The following is a 20551-nucleotide window of genomic DNA, read 5'->3' as shown; positions in this document are numbered from 1 at the left end:
TCAACCTTTAAAGCGAGGAAGTTAAAACTCACACAGAAGGCATAAAAGGGAAGGGCAAACTTAAAAACGGGAAAACAGAGGGATGAGAGAGTGGTCTTCACACAGGTAAGTGGTCATGGGTCCCAGACCTAGAAAATACGAAGAGAGCCCCCAACCAGGTTCACCCTGCCCCTATTCCATGAGTAAAGCAAAACCTTCTATTTGAGACTAAAAACTACTCTCATGTAGGCAACTGAGGACCAGTTCAGCCATCTGTGAATATAAAGACAAGAAATTCTTAAGATTATACTCAGTAAGAAGCACGAAAAGGAGACATTCCACTAATATATGGGATACCGTCAGTCTGGCTACACAAGCACATTGTGGGGGTGGCTCGTTTCGCAAGAGGGGGGGAAAAAATGGCCGAGCCTGTGTGACCAACACGTAGACGACACCAGGCAGTGGACTCCTGAGAGGAGGCGAAGGATGAGTGCCAAACTGCAGTACTCTCCTTGACTGTGCAGAGTTTATTACTGAGAGCGGTAGTGCACCAGATGTCATTCCACTTTTGGGCAAAGAGACATTTGATGTGTATCTCCATATAGGCACCTGGAATCATGAAAAGGAATGAACGGGTAAGTACCTGACTCTCTAGCCAAACAGGCAACCAGTTCATTCCCAGGGATGCTCACATGACTTGGGACCGAGAGGAAGACAACTGAGCAGGCGGCATAGCAAAAGGCAGAGAGGATGTCACGGATGGCAGTGACTAAAGGGTGACAAGAGTAGAATCAGTCTATAGCCTGCAAGCTGCTTATTGAGTTGGCACATATTAAAATACTGTGGAATGAGGCCTGAGTAACAAAATAGAGGGGCCTTTTAATGACTAGCAGCTCTGCTGTGAACACACTACATAATCCATGCCAGTAAGAGATATAAAAGCATATCCAACTTTATCATTTTAGAACCATCAGTCTAGAAAATGGTAATATCCTGAAACTCTTCAAGGATGGAATGTACAAGACGCCGGAATATCAAAGGGACAACAGAGACGTTAGGAACTTGGAATAGGTCAGTCTTAATCCGTGGTAGAGGAATCATCCAAGGGGGGGATGTGGGAGTAAACAAACGAGGCACATTCCAGTGAGTGGAAATGGAGATCCTGACAGGGTGACTTCTAGATGCATCGCAAATGGCAATCCCACCTGAGAGTGGGTTTCAAGAGGGAGAAATTCTTCATTTGCAAAGAGGACAGGATATGCAGGTTGGTAAGGGAACCATCAAATAGTGATTGTGTAAGAACCCAAGAGTTGGCTCCATCGTATTTGTAGAGGAGGAATCCCCTCTCCTGCGAGAAGACTGTCGATGGAACTATCATAAGAGGCACTGACAGCCAGACGCAACTGATAATAATGGACAGGGTCAAGTAGTTTCAGAGTGGAAGGAGTCACCAAGCCATGATCCTGACAGCCAAAATCTATAATGGACAAACCAAGAGTGCAGTAGAAATAGAGAACAGTAGCACAGTCTGCACCCCTAGATATGTGGGTCAGGGGGCGGAGAGCATTAAGCTTCCACATGCAGGTAGTCTTCAGGTGGGGAATATGGAGCCGCCACATCAGCTTTATGTCAAAAATAAGGCTCAAGAAATGCGACCGTGTTACAATATCTAGGTGCTGGCCGCCTAAATAAAGTTCTGGGTTGGGGTATACAGTGGGTTGATGGCGAAAATGCATAACACATGTTTTGAAGGGATAAAACAGGAAATAATGGAAGAGGGCCCACGCAAAGGGCTGTTGGATGGTGCCTCGGAATTAGCATCCAGTAGATGCTACCGACTGTGAGCTACGCCAGATGTAAAACTCACATACAACACCACGGTAACCAGAGGCCCAACAGAGGTTACAAACCTGTTGGTGGCAATGAGGAAGAGAGAGAGAGAGAGAGAGAGAGAGAGAGAGAGAGAGAGAGAGAGAGAGAGAGAGAGAGAGACACTTAACATAGAACACTATGGGATACCATCCACCTGGATCCGAGGGATACTGAGTGAAGTGGTAACTTGAACCTGGACGAGCCAGTAGGATAAAAACAGGCAGATAAAAATCAGAAGGGGACTGCGAGAGTCCCAGTCATGGAGAGTAACTAAAATCTTGTATGCCTTATATAGGTCAAAGAAGATTATGGCAACTTCCTGGCAGTAAAAGCCAGTCAGATTTCTGTTTCCAACTGAGTAAATTGTCAGCTGGAGATTGTCCTTCCTGGAAACCACATTGATACACGGACAAAAGGCCCCCTAGATTTGAGTAACCACCAGTTTATCCAGGTCCCATCTCCTCAAATTCCCAACTTTTTTGCAGTTTCTTCCATTTTAATCTACAGTTCATAACCAACAGATTGTGGTCAGAGTCCACATCTGCACCTGGAAATATCTTACTATTTAAAACCTGGTTCCTGAATCTCTGTTTTACCATTATATAATCTATCTGAAACCTGTCAGTATCTCCAGGCTTCTTCCATGTATACAGCCTTCTTTTATGATTCTTGAACCAAGTGTTAGCTATGATTAAGTTGTGCTCTGTGCAAAATTCTACCAGGCGGCTTCCTCTTTCCAGTCACCCATGACTATTAAATTTTCATCTCTCTTCACTATCTGAATAATTTCTTTTACCCCGTCATACATTTCGTCGATCTCTTCATCATCTGCGGAGCTAGTTGGCATATATAAACTTGTACTACTGTGGTAGGCGTGAGCTTCGTATCTATCTTGACCATAATAATGCGTTCACTATGTTGTTTTTAGTAGCTTACTCGCATTCCTATTTTCCTATTCATTATTAAACCTACCCCTGCATAACCCGTATTTGATTTTGTATTTATAACCCTGTAGTCACCTGACCAAAAGTCTTGTTCCTCCTGCCACCGAACTTCACTAATTCGCACTATATCTAACTTCAACTAATCCTTTGCTCTTTTTAAATTTTCTAACCTACCTGCCCGATTAAGGGATCTGACATTCCATGCTCCGATCTGTAGAACGCCAGTTTTCTTTCTCCTGATAACAACGTCCTCCTGAGTAGTCCCCTCCCATACATGCAAATGGGCGACTATTTTGCCTCCGGAATATTTTACCCAAGAGGACACCATCATCATTTAATCATACAGTAAAGCTGCATGCTCTCGGGAAAAATTACGGCTGTAGTTTCCCCTTGCTTTCAGCCGTTCGAAGTACCAGCACAACAAGGCCGTTTTGGTTAGTGTTACAAGGCCAGATCAGTCAATCATCCAGACTGTTGCCCCTGAGACTACTGAAAAGGCTGCTGCCCCTCTTCAGGAACCACACGTTTGTCTGGCCTCTCAACAGATACCCCTCCATTGTGGTTGCACCTACGGTTCGGCTATCTGCATCGCTGAGGCATGCAAGCCTCCCCACCAACAGCAAGGTCCATGGTTCATGATGATGATGATGATTTACAAAAGAAAATACTGGTTTATAGATTGATAACGAGTCAACGTAATAAAACACTGATTTTGAAATGTATCATGAGTCACCGTGGAATCTCCTGGTACCTTCACACTCTGTTTGCATGGTTTTTCCATGACCACTTGTGTATTATTTATTATATGTAGCTTGTCACTGTAGGTGCCAAAAAAGAATTGCTGATTGAACAAAATATCGACATAATTTTGTAATAGTTTGGTAAAAATGTTCATATTACAGATTAAATAAAACAGAAACCCACTGATCATGGCACAAAGGTGCCGAAAGATGTTTGGGAACTTGGAAAAATGGTGTTTTGCATAACTCGCAGATCTTACATCGAACAATTTTAACTGCAAACACAGTAAACACAAGCAGCTGCAAATCCAGATGATGAATAACTACATGAGTAATGAAGACTTTCTTTCTTAAAGATTAGTTACCACAGAACTGGGTAATACTGATAGAACAACTTTCGATACGACCAGTATAACATAAAATGCATGTTAGATTGGCATTCAAATGATAGAATTACATATTACTAAAAATATTTATGCCATTTGAAATACTGTAATACATTGAAAAAGGTGTGTGACACAATGTTACGCGACTCATGTTACTTGCTACTTCTTGTTGGAAAAACTTTTTTCCTGTAAGCAGGGAAATGAAAATATGACGCTATGTGCCAAATAAGATAAATATAACATTCACTTTTGAAACACTATAAAAAATAATAAGAGCACAACATCTCAGAAAATGAACAGTAAATTAAATTAAAAGTCAGAGAACCGAAAATATCCTCTTGCAATGACATCAAGTGGATTAATTTTCTTTATAATTTCATCATATTTTACAGGTCATTTCCAGTGCACTCCATTGCGCTGATTAAGTAAGATTTTCCAAAAACTGCATGTACTTCTCCGGCATTGAATTTACTGTGATATTCTACTTTCTATCATTTCTTCAGTATGATGATCTGCAGCAGCAAAATTCTTTGGAGACATCGGATATGTCTGCAGTACTCATTTCTTGTAGTGAAAGCAATGAATGATTTTTATGTTTGGTACTGACAGTGCCAAAGAAAATATTTCAGCAAGATTAAGTTTTGCATTGATTACTTGAATTTCATCAATAGACACATGAAAAACCTGCACAGTCATGGTACTTGCAGCTACCTGAGCAAAAGTTGACGCATCACTTACTATAAATTTTCGCTTTTCGACTCATTCCCCACTAGCTGTTCCGCAACTGCACCAATTGAATATACATCTCCTTTACCATGGGATGTAGCAAATAAGTTCCAATATATTTCCACATTATGAAATGATTGAAACTAAGATTCAGCAGTAGTAATACATTTGTTTTTGAATTGTGAGGCAGGTCCCTCTGACCACATTGAAACGTCTTTCACATTTTCAGGTATAGTTGATAGTAAGTTGCTAAGCAAGCAATTGCAGCACTCAAGCCATGGCTTTATCTAGAGCACTATGTGACTTATACAGTAACAAACTTGCTTTACTAGGTTTCTTATCTTGCATCTTATGTTGCCTATGTTTTTTAACTCTCTCCCTGTTTTTAGCTCTTCTTTCTTGTAATAACAGTCCTTGCTTATGTTGGCTCAATGGTAGAAACTTTTGTTTCTGCTTCTGCTGCCTTTTTCTAACCGCTTCTTAAATTCTTCATATTTTCCTTCAGTCATTAACTTTTCCCTCCTCCTAGTTTGTCTGTCTGCTTCTGCTAAGGGTATTCTCTTCTTCTAATCTTAAAATAATACAACCATGACTCAGATTACGTCTCGCATTACTCATTTAATTTTCTGTTTTTACAGTACTGATTGAAGTTGGGAAATTTTTAGTAGTGATATTAATGAAGACATTCACACTAAGAAGCAAATTACTGAACATGATAAAGGTATATCTAATATCTCTCTTGGTATCAAAACTCAATTACATGAATGGGACTCATGTTACATGAAAGTACATGCTGTTGTATTATTTACCCCAACCTATAATTTACTTAATTCTGTTTAATACTCTTTATGGAATACATTACGGTATGTAACAGTAATATAAATAATGATATGCTAGTTCTTAACTGCCAATTAGTTGAAATGAAGGTCCAAAATCTACAATAAGTCATGCTCTCATCACATGAAAAACATATGGAGTTATAAAAATTGCTAAAAATTATGGAGAGAAAGCAATGATGCACCACAAACCATTGTTGCCTTAGGGTAAAATAAAAAGTCCAACTTTTTCAAAAAAAAAAAAAAAAAAAAAAAAAAAAAAAAAAAAAAAAAAAGCACCAAATTTTAAACTTTTGAATATTGTAAGTGTGCCCTACTTTACATGGAATATCCCTACAAACAAAAAGAAACGAATTATTGTTTGAACTAAATATCCACATAATTTTGTAATCATTTAGCAAAAATATTCACATTACAGGTTAAATAAAAACCCACTGATGATGGCACAGAGGTGCTGAAACATGCTTGGGAACTTGGAAAAATGGTGTTTTGCATAACTGGCGGACCTTACATCCAGCTAATATGTAGTGTCCACCCATGACTATCTTGCAGACATCTGCTTAAGTAGTTGGGCATTCTGATTACTGATTCACAGTATATTTATTCCCTGATGTTGTCTTTTGTAAATAAGCCACTGCAGTTTAAAAAGAACAATGATGCACATAATTACAATACCATCACCATCATCTAAGACTGATTATGCCTTTCAGCGTTCAGTCTGGAGCATAGCCCCCTTATAAAATTCCTCCACGATCCCCTATTCAGTGCTAACATTGGTGCCTCTTCTGATGTTAAACCTATTACTTAAAAATCATTCTTAACCGAATCCTATCCCTCTACTGCTGAACCCATGAGTCTTTTGGGTAACCTTGCTTCTCACAGGCGTGTAACATGACCCCACCATCTAAGCCTGTTCGCCCTGACGGCTACATCTATAGAGTTCATTCCCAGTTTTTCTTTGATCTCACCATTGTGGACACCCTCCTTCCATTGTTCCCATCTACTAGTACCTGCAATCATCCTAGCTACTTCCATATCCGTAACCTCAACCTTGTTGATAAGGTAACCTGAATCCACCCAGCTTTCGCTCCCATACAACAAAGTTGGTCGAAAGATTGAACGGTGCACAGACAGCTTAGTCTTGGTACTGACTTCCTTCTTGCAGAAGAGAGTAGATCGTAGCTGAGCGCTCACTGCATTAGCTTTGCTACACCTCGCTTCCAGTTCTTTCACTACGTTGCCATCCTGTGAGAATACGCATCCTAAGTACTTGAAACCGTCCACCTGTTCTACCTTTCTTCCTCCTATTTGGCACTCAATCCGTTTATATTTCTTTCCCTCTGACATTACTTTCGTTTTGGAGATGCTAATCTTCATACCATAGTCCTTACATTTCTGATCTAGCTCTGAAATATTACTCTGCAAACTTTAAATCGAATCTGCCATCACAACTAAGTCATCCGCATATACAAGACTGCTTACTTTGTGTTCACATATTTTAATCTCACCCAGCCAGTCTATTGTTTTCAACATATGATCCATAAATAATATGAACAACAGTGGCGACAGGTTGCAGCCTTGTCTTACCCCTGAAACTACTCTGAACCATGAACTCAATTTACCGTCAACTCTAACTGCTGCCTGACTATCCATGTAAAGACCTTTAATTGCTTGCAAATGTTTGCCTCCTATTCCATAATCTCGTAGAACAGACAATAACGTCCTCCTAGGAACCCGGTCGTATGCCTTTTCTAGATCTATAAAGCATAGATACAATTCCCTGTTCCACTCATAACACTTCTCCATTATTTGGCGTAAGATAAAGATCTGGTCCTGATAACCTCTAAGAGGCCTAAACCCACACTGATTTTCATCCAGTTGATCCTCAACTAATACTCGCACTTTCCTTTCAACAATAACTGAGAAGATTTTACCCACAACGCTGATTAAAGAGATACCTCTGTAGTAGTTACAATCTTTTCTGTTCCCATGTTTAAAGATTGGTGTGGTTACTGCTTTTGTCCTGTCTGATGGAACCTGTCCCAACTCCCAGGCCATTTCAATTATCCTGTGTAGCCATTTAAGACCTGACATTCCACTGTATTTGATGAGTTCCGACTTAATTTCATCCACCTCAGCTGCTTTATTGCACTGCAATCTACTGATCATTTTCTCCACTTCCTCAAATGTGATCCTATTTCCGCCATCATTCCTATCCCATTCTACCTCGAAATCTGAAACATTACTGATTGTATTTTCACCTACATTGAGCAACTCTTCAAAATATTCCCTCCATCTGCCCAAGGCATCCACAGGATTCACCGGCAGTTTTCCTGACCTGTCCAAAATACTTGTAATTTCCTTCTTACCTCCCTTTCGAAGACTGCTAATTACACTCCAGAATATTTTTCCAGCAGCTTGACCCATAGTCTCCAACCTGTTTCCAAAGTCTTCCCAAGATTTCTTCTTGGATGCTGCAATTATCTGTTTGGCTTTGTTTCTTTCTTCAACATAACTTTCTCTGTCTACCTGAGTTCTAGTATGTAGCCATTTTTGATACGCCTTCTTTTTCCTTTTACAGGCTGCCTTGACTGTGTCATTCCACCAAGCTGTTTGCTTCTTCCTGCTTTTACACACTACTGTTCCAAGATATTCTTTAGCCATTTCTAGTACTGTGTCCCTGTACCTTGTCCATTCCTTTTCCAATGACTGTAATTGACTACATTCAACTACCTGGTACCTTTCTGAGATTGCTGTTATGTACTTGTGCCCGATTTCCTTATCCTGAAGTTTCTCCACTCTTATCCTCCTACATATGGACCTGACCTCCTGCACTTTCGACCTCACAATCCCAATTTCACTGCAGATTAAATAATGATCAGTGTCATCAAAGAATCCCCTGAATACATGTGTGTCCCTCACAGCTTTCCTGATCTGTTGTTATATAGTCAATGACAGATCTGGTTCCCCTGCCTTCCCAAGTATACAATACCAGAACGAAAAATAATATTCATTATTCCACATAAGGTTGTCTTAACCACAAAAAACTGGTGCACAATGTTGCAACTAAAATTTTTTATCACTGGGTACATCACATAGAATGTCTGACAGACAGCACAGTAAAGCCAGAATGAGATTTTCACTCTGCAGCGGAGTGTGCGCTGATGTGAAACTTCCTGGCAGATTAAAAATGTGTGCCTGACCGAGACTCGAACTCGGGACCTTTGCCTTCCGCAGGCAAGTGCTCTACCATCTGAGCCGCGAAATTCCAATATCACTGAGAGATGAACATTGAATGAATAAAAACAAATACATAATAATATACTGTACATAAATTACGAACGTGGAAAGGGAATCCCTATGTAACTTCTACGAATTTGTTTATCCAATAAACAAATTCGGTCTGTAATAGCAATTTTGCATGCAGGGCATCTTAACGCCAATTAGCATTAGCTTGCTTTCCAATGCTCTTGCGAAGGGAGTGCAGTGGCAAGGCACAGTAGGTCTTGTTAATCATACCGTTCGATATCTTTACAACAATATTTGTATTCTGTACGCCACAGAAGGGTGTGTGACTGGCCACGTCGTGTAGTGCTATTATGTTTAATATCCCTGTTACTATTAGGTCTAGTGCGCGATACTAATAACGCGTGTCAGTACTCCACTTACATACTTCCCTACGTTAAGTCCAAATTGCACTATTTTCCGTTCATGATCACTGTCGAATATGTCCAACGGAAGTACTTTGCATAGTCCAGAATTTTGCGAGAAAGCTAACTGGAGATCACATTTTTGTTGCGAGTTTCTGTGGCAAAAAGAATTCCATTTCTGCTGTTGCATTAATGACATCTACTGCTTACGACAGACAAAACAGTGTACCGTGTATTCCTCGTCCAGCAAAATCAACAATACAAGAGTCAACATTGCCAGTAAAAATAAATAAAGCTTTCTTACATATCGGAGGTTTGTCTGCACTTGCGATGAAAACCTTCACAGTCATTTTCACAACAAACAATTCCTTACTTCACACCAAGCCAAGCACACGTGCACACTGCACACCCACACAATTACGACGACAAACAATCCAACGATAACGCCGTTGCGATTATAGCCGAGCAAGGACGTTAGAATAAAAACCTAATAATTGAGGCAAGCGCTTTCTACTAAAGAAACGTAGAAATATAAAACTTTAAGGTACGTCGCATGATATATTACTAAGAAGAGTTAACATCTACACCTATACTCAGCAAATTACTGTGAAGTGTATAGGAAAGGCCAGCATGTCCCTTTTGAGTATATACAATCGTATATATTTAATATTTATTTTCTGCAAATTTCACATGAAAGTGTTACAAAATTGGTCAAAACATAATGCTTTTTTTAAAATTCGGAACATGCCGTTGAAAGTGAAACACAGAGTTTCTCTTTAAGCGTAAATAGTGGGTCTTATATCTTTCACTCATGAATACTTTGCCTAAGTCGTCTCCGATTGGTTAGTTGAAGTTGTGTGGCGGTTATGAGATTTTAAGTTTTTAGGATATGTGTGAGCGTTACGAAGTTGATGAGTTTTGTACTTAGTTTTTTTTGTTTATCAAACGCTAAAGAAGCTTGTATACTAAACCAGCGGAAGTCTCGGAGCTAACACTAGTAAGCATAGTTCAAAATATTGTCGTAGTGTTGTAGTTACTAGGGATGAATTGTGAAAGCTCGAAACTTAAGCGTTATGTTTATTTGAGTGTCAACAGTTTCTTTGTTGGGGATGTTATTAATATAGCGTTAAGTCCTAAAACACCTACTTTAAAGTTGCAGAAATTCCTGTAACTCAGTTCGTTGTATTTTCCGTTATGCTAAGGTTCAATAGGAAAGCTGAAAATGTTTTATGACTGAACTAACTGATAAAATAAAAAAAAAATGTATTTGTTTTGCCTTGCAAAAGCAGAATTCATTGGATGTTTTTCTGTAGTGCTTGTGTCATATGGAATGTTTCGTAATATGTAGGTAAATAAAAAAGCAAAAGTTTCAGCCTGCATGTTGGTGACTATTAGTAAAGATTTAGTAGAAAGTGAAAATGACATACGCTAGTGATTTAAAAATAAAATAATGGTTTATAGCCTATTTTATTCTGTTAACTACTCAAATATATGGGTTGAGTTCATGTACTACCACCTAGACCCAAATGGAATGATAAATTTAGCAAAAGAGGTACTTATGAGTAAGTAGTTATACTGGCTTTAATGACTTCTTTGTCGAAGAGAAGGTTATTTCAGATTTTCAGGCACCCTTTTCCTATTTACCTCTTACGACGAATCGGAAGTTATTTTTTGTTGATTGAAATTTGAGTTAGTAGCAGGCAGCTTAGAGTAGGCCAGTGATATGTGCTAAAGGAAGGGAAAAGGATTAGTTACCAGTAAGCTGGTATTTTTGTATGATTTTCCTGTGTGAATGATTTGTTGAATGTGAAATTTAAAACTTCAGCTTTTGTTTTGCTATCTTCAACTGCCACACCGAACTGGCCAAGTGGTTGAATAGAAGCCTTGGACTCCTTAGCGATTTTACACAAGACTAAAATTTTCCCTACTTCCCTGCCAGATCTTTTGCTAATGTGTGATGGTGGTAGTTGTCATGTGCTTCGTCCATAAATCTTTTCAGAGAGGCAGAAATCTTACTAATCTTTGCTTGTCATTTGTGCATTCCCTTTTGAACTCAGAGTGCATCAGCCTCTACTTCCTCAGCATCTGTTGGATTTTGTTATTAAACCATCTATTCTTTATCTACTTCCTAGGCATGTAACTCTGCTTACCGTGATTACCAGTCTGTCTAAACATTGCCCACAATTCGTGTACATCCATCTTACTGGAACTAAGTGATGCCAATTCACTGTCTAAGTGAGATGCTAATAACTACTTACTTGCTCTATCTAGTGAAACACACTCCTAGCCTTCTTGACTGATTTATTAACTTTCGTAATTAATGTTTCTATAATGGCATCAAGATTGCTAATCCCTGTGTCTATACTGACATTGTCAGTGAGGTCTAGCCTGTTTGTAGCTACAACATGTATGATATTTCCACTGCATTGGGGCTGCCGATCTAGCTGCTCAATACAATTTTCAGAAAACATGTTTAAAAGTATTTTGCATGACTGTGTGTCTGTATCCCCCTACAATGAATCCATTGACATCCCAGTTATAGTTACATCTACATACATACTCCGCAATCCACCATACGGTGCGTGGCGGAGGGTACCTCGTACCACAACTAGCATCTTATCTCCCTGTTCCACTCCCAAACAGAATGAGGGAAAAATGACTGCCTATATGCCTCTGTACGAGCCCTAATCTCTCACAACTTATTTTTGTGATCTTTCTGCGAAATGTATGGCGGCATTAAAATGGCACCGCGGTCAGCCGCAAATGCTGGTTCTCTAAATTTCCTCAGTAGCGATTCACGAAAAGAGCGCCTCCTTTCCTCTAGAGACTCTCACCCGAGTTCCTGAAGCATTTCCGTAACACTCGCATGATGATCAAACCTACCAGTAACAAATCTAGCAGCCTGCCTCTGAATAGCTTCTATGTCCTCTCTCAATCCGACCTGATAGGAATCCCAAACGCTCGAGTAGTACTGAAGAGTAGGTCGTGTTAGTGTTTTATAAGCGGTCTCCTTTACAGATGAACCACATCTTCCCAAAATTCTACCTATGAACTCAAGACGACTATACGCCTTCCCCACAACTTGCATTACATGCTTGTCCCACTTCATATTGCTCTGCAATGTAATGCCCAAATATTTATTCGATGTGACTGTGTCGAGTGCTACACTACTAATGGAGTATTCAAACATTACAGGATTCTTGTTCCTATTCATATGCATTAATTTACATTTATCTATATTTAGAGTTAGCTGCCATTCTTTGCACCAATCACAAATCCTGTCCAAGTCATCTCGTATCCTCCTACAGTTACTCAATGAAGACACCTTCCCGTGCACCAGAGCATCATCACCAAACAGTCGCACATTGCTATCCACCCTATCCGTAAGATCATTTATGTAGATAGAAAACAACAGCAGACCTACCACACTTCCCTGGGGCACTCCAGATGATACCCTCACCACTGATGAACACTCACCGAGGACAACATACTGGGTTCTATTACTTAAGAAGTCTTCGAGCCACTCACATATTTGGAACCAATCCCATATGCTCCAGAATCCTGCAACAAACCGATATTAAGGACATTGGTCTGTAATTTTGAGGATCCGTCCTTCTACCCTTCTTATATACAGGAGTCACCTGCACTTTTTTCCAGTCGCTTGGGACTTTATGTTGGGCAAGAGATTCGCGATAAATGCAAGCTAAGTAAGGAGCCAATGCATTAGAGTATTCTCTGTAAAACCGAACTGGAAACCGACCAGGACCTGGCGATTATTTATTTTCACAACCCCAGGGATGTCTATCGCTATGTCCTCCATACGGGAATCTGTATGAGACTCAAGCGGCGCTATGTTTGTACAATCCTCGTGCGTGAAAGATTTCTCATATGCTAATTTTAAAATTTAAGCTTTTTTTTGATGTATTCCATTGCTAGGTCAGACTGATCAGTGAGTGACTGGATGGAAGCCCTCGACCCGCTTACCGATTTTACGTAAGACCAGAATTTCCTTGGGTTTTCATCAAGATCTTTTGCTAAGGTATGATGGTGCTAGTGGTTGAATTCTTCGCCTATCGCTATTTTTGCAGCAGCACTAATGTCTACTAACTTTTGCCTGTCCTCATTCTCCCGATCTTTCATGTATCGTGAGTGCAACTGCCTTTGTTTCCTGAGCATTTTATGAATTGCGCTGTTAAACCACGGTGGGTCTTTTCCGTCCATAACCCCCTTTTTCGGCACATGCTTTTCCAATGCGTGATTTACAATGTGTTTAAAATTTGTCCATAATTCTTCCACGTCTATCGTACCGGAAGTGAATTAAGTGGATTCATTTTCTAAGTGGGATGCTAATAACTGCTTATCTGCTCTTTCTAGTAAGAATACTCTGCTAGCCTTCTTGACCAACTTTTTAACTTTCGTAACCATAGTCTTAATGACAACATCATGATAACTAATCCCTGTCTCCTCACTGACATCGTCAATGAGGTCTGGTCTTTTCGTGATTGCCATATCTAAAATATTTCCATTATGTGTATGCTGTCAATTTAGCTGCTCAAGACAGTTTTCGGAAAATGTGTTCAAAATTAATTCACACGACAGATTGTCTGTGCCACGTTAGACATCCCAGTCTATACTAGGTAGGTTGAAGTCGCCTCCGACTAATATAACATTAATCGGGTACTTCTGTGATACAAAATGTAGACACCCTTTGAATGATTCTAGAACTGTCACAGTGTAAACTGGTTGCCGGTGATAACACCCCACAATTAACGTCATTTCCCCTAGCCCTGTTAAATGTGTCCAGATAACTTCACAATCACACTCTACTTCGACCTCAGTAGACACAAAATTTTTGTCAACTGCAATGAAGACATCATCTCCTACGGTGTCTAATCTGTCTTTCCGATACATGTTCCAACCCTTACTAAATATTTCAGAACTTCCTATCTCAGGGTTCAACCAGGTCTCAGTCTCGAGAGTAATTTGCGTGCCACACGCTCCGTGGAGGGCAGTAAATTCAGGAACTTTATTCCGAACACTCTGAAAATTTACTGCTAATATCTTGATAGCTGAAGTTTCTTTACACAGAGTGTGTCCCGATTTCCCTGCTTGCACATCGACTGGTGAGTGTTCATCAGGATGTCTCGCACTACTGCCTAGGCAAAAAAAAATACATGTGCACACCACAAGTACTGTGCTACCCGAGTAGCCGCTTCCTTCGTGTAGTGCACTCCTGACCTATCTAGGGGCGTCCTACAATTCTCCACCCAATAGCACAAATCTAGAAATCTGCAGCCAGGACCGTCACAGAGTCAATGAAGCCTCTGATTGAGACCCTCCACTCGGCTCCAAACCAAAGGACACCGATCCACTCTGGAAATGATGCTGCAAATGGAGAGCTCTGCTTGCACCCTACACGCGAGGCCAGTGGTCTTCACCAAATCCGCCAGCTGTCTGTACGAACTGAGGATCGTTTCGGAACCCAAGTGACAGGCATCATTGGTGCCGACGTCATGCTTCCTCTTCTTTCCTGTGAAGTAAAGTCATGTTTCTTCTCTCCTCTTCATGACAACCCATATCATTTTATTATAGCATATAGTGTATCACGTCTGTACAGGACATAACACCTTCTTCCCAGCTGATTTTCTCATCACCACAGTTATTCCGTTAGCACTATTTGATAAGGGGATTTTTTGGAAATGACCCAATCACCATCTCAGCCTACGTCTACTAAATGTAAACATATTGAGGCTAAAGATTAAAGATTCTCCCAGTTGCATCTTGGTTCCTCGTGGTATCACATACTGAACAAGATCAGTCTTGTGCTATGGTTAATCCGATTATTATTCAGAAAGGTGTTGAAGCTATTGCAGATCCTGTGAAATCCTCCACTCGTTCATGTAATGGGGCTTTGCTTCTGGAGGCCAATTGTGATATTCAAGGCCTACAGCTGCTTACAGTTTTGCTCCTCCACAGCTATCCGTTTATCTGGAATCCCATTGAACGCTGTATTCTTCGTGTGGTGTTATTTATACTTGATGCTTGACGCTCTAACTAAGGGAGATATCCAAACTTACCTCTGATCAGGGTGTCACTACACTCCATCGGTTAATAAAACAGCTGATGCAACCTTAATGCCTACGCGCACTTTTTCTCTCACGTTTGATCGAGTAATGTTTCTATTGAAAATCAAAGTGGGCTGTGAAGTTATCACAGTCCGTCGTTACATTCCCACCTGATGCATTGCTACCATTGTCAACTTTACAACCAAATTCACATGTCCTGTAAAAACACGGCCAAATGTGTTACTTGTGGTAGGGAGCTCACGAGGGCAACTGCCCTCCTCCCCCCCCCCCCCCATCCCCATCCCTCTCCCCCCCCCCTCCCCCCCGTGGCATCAATTGTAATGGCAGCAATGCTGCCTCATCGTGTGAGCATCCCGTGTACCGAGATGAATGGGCTATCCGGGAGATCCGGGTGAAGGAAAAAGTGCCTTACACTGCTGCTTGCAAGTTGTTGGGAGTAAAAAATCCTGCATTTTACCATTCGGCATTATAGTACCTTTTTTGCTATACCTTGCTCCATGAAGGACATGGCCGTGCAGACTTGCAACCTCCAGTTCAGCACTGCAGTTGTAAAATTGCCCAGAATCATGGTAGCATCCCCATTTCCTCCTCCTCCTGTTGTGCAACAAGCCATTAAGTCTCTGCCTCTGGCAGTGAAATCACCTGCTACACAACTGGCAGTCTGGAAAGGACAAAAGGAAACGAGAACTTTTTACATCCCTCCAGCCAGCAAACACCTTCCTCAATTCAGAGATCCTATTCAATGGTGCCACCATGTGATACTCTCACCCAACCAATCTCCATTTTGTCAGAGTGCACCACCTACCATTTTTCTGCCCTGGGATCTGCAAGAGCGCCCAGTCAGAATGCTGACACCTCTGTAAATTTCATGGATCAGCATGTTCTAGCCTCAGCTTCCTGTAGCAATGAATCTTCAAAGACCGGCACTCAGCACCTGCCTTCTTTTGATACCACTTCCTCGTATACCGTTATGGCTCTTATCCGGTAAAACATTCACAGCATTAAATCCATCAGTTGGAATTATGGCTGCTCTTGGAATTACAGTGTCTGCTTGTTTTCTGCCTCCACGGAATAAAATTGCGTCCTTGCGACCGCTCTGCCCTCTTGCATTTCCTTCGGGTCCACTTTGACCTTCCCCACCCAAGGGCGCCATTCTATCTCGTGAGGGAGTAATACTTCTCATCTTGGATTATGTTCATAGCCAAACCTTTTCATTGAGCACTCTGCTGCAAGCTGTTGTAGTCCACACTATCCTTCCATACTTTAGCTTTCTCTTTGCAAGTCTACATCCCCCTGTCATTCAGTGTCACCAGGGCACCTCATTCCTTTTCACTGCTTGGTGACTAATGCAGACCATCCCCTTTGGGGCTCTTCCAGAACCTGTCTGAACCTCTTGGCTGACCTCAATCAACTCAACCTAGTCTGTCTTAACACTGGAGCACCCACATTCCTTTCTGACTCCATGCACACTTGTGTCCATTTGGGCCTCTCGTATTGCACTTGCCCATTGTCTGGAGTGGTCTGTTCTCTCTGACACGTACTCAGGCGACAATTTCCCATGTTATATCCGTCTACTACGTCACCTATGTGTGAACCTATTTGCAGATTTATAAGGTTGATTGGAGGCTTTCTCTTCCCTGGCAATCTTCGACGAACACCTTGTACTCCATTTTTACCATGCCGTTTTCCAGTCCCCTGGTCGATTGAGACATACTGCAGTGTGATTTGTGCGCGGAGAAGTGCTCTCTGTGTTTTTAACCGTCATTCTATGATGGCAAATTTTATTAGTTACAAACAGTTTCATTCGCATTGTTGTTCCACTCCCCCCGATAACAAAGAAGGTATCTGGATTTTATTTACTCGTTCTTTTAACAGTTTCACTACCTCTTTTGTTGTGTACAGGCAACTTCTGTTAGCTCTCTGGGACCCAAGGTCCATTCCCCGATTTCCTGCCTGACTTGTAGCAGAAAAGTCATTGTGGATCCTATTGCTGTCTCAAACACCTTAAGCCGCTGTTTTGCAGAGATTTCACACTCTACACACTATCATCCCACCTTTCTCTCTAGAAAATGATTGTAGGAAGCTTGGCTGATACCCTTTTTTCCACAGACTCGTGAATGTTAAAATGCCACCTTTACTCTTAGGGAGCTGGATCATGCTCTCACTTAATCCGATCTTCCACTCCAGGATTGGTTGATGGTCACATTCAGATGTTGCAGCACCTTTCTCTTGTGTACAAGCACTTTCTCCTTCAAACGTACTATCATGTTTGGGAAGATGGCACATTTCCCAGATGCTGGAGTGAAGCCACTGTCATACCCATACCTAAGCCCTGTAAGGACAAATGTATTCCTTTTTGCTACCTCCAATTTGTCAGTAGCTGAGTTTGCAAGGTGATGTATGATTCATGCATGACTCGTCACACAATCCACTAACCACTGCACAGTGTTGATTTCGAATGTGCCATTCTGCAGTTGACCATCTTGTCAACCTATGTCATGAACTGTTTTTCATGGAAATACTGGACTGTGGCCATATTTATTGATTTGGAGAAAGGCTATGCCACCTGCTGGAGAACTGGTATCCTCCGTAATTCATGCTTTTTGGGCTTCTGTGTTTGCCTGCCCTGTTCCCTTCAGCAGTTCGTTGAAGATACTTCTGAGTTGGGCCTTGTCGAACACTTTTGACCAGGAGGACAGGGTGCCCCAAGGCTCAATCCTGAGTGTTGTCCTCCTTGCTATAGCCATTATCCCTGTTGTGGTCTGTCTCTTGCCAGGCATATCCAGCTCTCTTTTCATCGACACTTTACGATCAATTGCAATTCGCCACAGACTTGTCTCCTTGAATGGCGTCTTCAATGATGTCTGAGCCGTCTTTATTCAGGGAGCATCGACAATGGCTTCTGCTTTTCCACTGACTAAACTGTTTGCATGTATTTCTGGTGGTGTAATGGGTTTCTTCCACCATCTTTACACCTTGTTCCTGTTGCTCTTCAAGAGTCTGCCAATTCAGCTGTTTCAACATCTCAGTGACACCCTCCTGTTGGTCAAACCAGTGACCATTTGTGCTGCCCTTCTCTGTATATGTTCAATAACCCCTTACAGTCCTGTTTGGTACAGGTCACACAAACTGGAGCAGTATTCTAGGATGGGTTGTACATATGATTTGTAAGCGATTTCCTTTGTAGACTGATTGCATTTCCATAGTATTCTATGTATAAAACAGTCTGCCACCTGCTTTACCCATTACTTAACCTATGTGATCTTTCTGTTTCATATTCCTATGAAATGTTACACCCAGATATTTTTATCAGGTGGCTGATTCCAGCAGTGACTTTTTGGTATTGTAGTCATAGGATGCTACCTCTTTTCATTTTGCAAAGTGCAAAATTTTACATTTCTGAACATTTAAAGCAAGTTGCTAATATCTGTACCTGTTTGGAATCTTATCAAGATCTGACAAAATTTATGCAGAGTCCTTCAGTTAGTAATTTATTATAGATAACTGCATTATCTGCAAAAAGCCTAATTTCACTATTAATGGTGCCTGCAATGTCATTAATATGCAACATTAACTGCAAGGGTCCCAAGGCACTTCCCTGGAGACACTTGAAGTTACTTCTACATCTGATGATGACCCTCCATCCAAGATAACATGCTGCGTCCTCCCTACCAAAATGCCCTCAATCCAGTCAGAAATTTCACTTGATACCTCACATGATGTACTTCTGACATTTAAGCATAAGTGTGGTACTGAGTCTTATGCTTTCGGAAATCGAGAAATACTGCATCTACGCGATTGCTTTGACCCAAAGCTTTCAGTGCATCATGTGAGAAAAGTGCAAGTTGGGTTTCACATGATTGATATTTTTGAAATCCATGCTGGTTATGATTGAGCAGGTCATTTTTTTCCAGACACAACATTATGTTTGAGCTCAGAATATGTTCTAAGATTGTATGACAAATTTATGTCTGGGATAGTGGACAGTAGTTTTGTGGAACACTTCTACTACCCTTTTTCTGGTTGGGTGTGACCTGTGCCTTTTATCAAGAACTGGGCAGGGTGTTTTGTTCAAGGGATCTACAATAAATTGTAGTCAGAAGAAGGGCTACCTCTGCCACAAATTCAGTGTAGAATCTGACAGGGATTCAATCGGGCACTGGAACTCTGTTTAGTTTTAAGATTTGAACTGTTTCTCAACATCGCTGACACTAATACTTATTCCATTCATCTTTTCATTGGTAAGGGGATTAAATTGGGGCAATTCTCTTGTGTTTTCATTTGTAAAGGAACATTTGAAAATGGAGTTAAACATTTGAGCTTTTGCTTTGCTACCCTCAATTTCAGTTCCTTTTCCATTCACTATGAACTGGACATTAACTTAGTAGCCACTAACAGCCTTAACATATGATCAGAATTTCTTTGGGTTCTGTGAATGATCACTTGGCAGTATTCTGCTATGGTAGTCACAGAAGGCATGACACATTGCTATCTCGACAGCCAAATGTGTTTCATACAACATCCAGTGCATGTTCAACTATTCTTCTAAACTTGAGCCAGAATTCCTTTACATGCTCCTGTACTGTGCTGAAAGTTTAAAGTTCCTCATTGAGATATGACACTAGTTTACTGAACATGTATATATTTCTGCTCGTTTTAGTTGTCCTTTGTACTTTGGTAATCATTGTTGCCAGAACTGCATCATGGTGACTGATACTAGTTCCAATATGGACATTCTCAAAGAGTTCAGATCTATTTATTGCATTAGATCCAATATATCTATGTCATGGGTGGGGTTTCTACCTGCCTGTTCTTTGTAGTTTTAAAAGAAAGCATTTAGTATTGTTTCATAGGATGTCTTATCACACCCACCACTAACAAAACTGTGATTTTCACAATGAATTGTTGGATGATTAAAGTCTCCAGCAATGATTACTGTGTGATTGCGGAACTTACTCATTCTATTTCATATCCTTGCAAAGTGTTACACGCAGGTATGTGTATGAGTTAACTGTTTCCAGCTGTGACTCTTTGAAATTAGTCACATGATACTTTTTTATTTGTGAAGTGCACAGTTTACTTTTCTGGACATTTAAAGCAGACTGCTGATCGTTGGAAATCTTATCAAGATCTGACTGTATATTTATTCAGACTGTATTTAATTGTGGATAACTGCATCATCTATGAAAAGTCTGAGGTTACTGGTAATATTGTCTTCAAAATCATTATTATACAACATGAACAGCAGGGACTCAACATGCCTCCCTGGGGTGCACCCGAAGCTACTTTTACATCTGTCTATGACTCGGCATCCAAGATATCCTCAATACAG

The 20551-nt window shown here is 40.8% G+C and overlaps 2 protein-coding genes across 3 annotated transcripts in view; one reads left to right on the top strand and one right to left on the bottom strand.

Moving 5' to 3' along the window:
- Positions 1-9738, bottom strand: part of LOC126347959 (bifunctional glutamate/proline--tRNA ligase) — a 205291-nt gene extending 195553 nt beyond the window's left edge. The window contains exon 1 of the mRNA XM_050002314.1: positions 9438-9738. Coding sequence (XP_049858271.1) covers positions 9438-9483 — 46 coding nt within the window. The 5' untranslated portion in view covers positions 9484-9738. The remainder of the gene's footprint in view (positions 1-9437) is intronic.
- Positions 9739-9944: 206 nt separating this feature from the next.
- LOC126347975 (calponin homology domain-containing protein DDB_G0272472-like) overlaps positions 9945-20551 on the top strand; it is a 129503-nt gene continuing 118896 nt past the window's right edge. Inside the window, exon 1 of one of the 2 annotated variants that reach the window (XM_050002316.1) lies at positions 9945-10130. The gene's annotated coding sequence lies outside the window, so the exon portion shown is untranslated. The remainder of the gene's footprint in view (positions 10131-20551) is intronic. The other variant, XM_050002317.1, reaches the window with a different exon arrangement.

This window comes from Schistocerca gregaria, chromosome 1 (assembly GCF_023897955.1).
Source record: "Schistocerca gregaria isolate iqSchGreg1 chromosome 1, iqSchGreg1.2, whole genome shotgun sequence".
Classification (NCBI taxonomy): Eukaryota; Metazoa; Arthropoda; class Insecta; order Orthoptera; family Acrididae; genus Schistocerca; species Schistocerca gregaria.
This window is presented reverse-complemented; position numbering and strand designations above follow the sequence as displayed.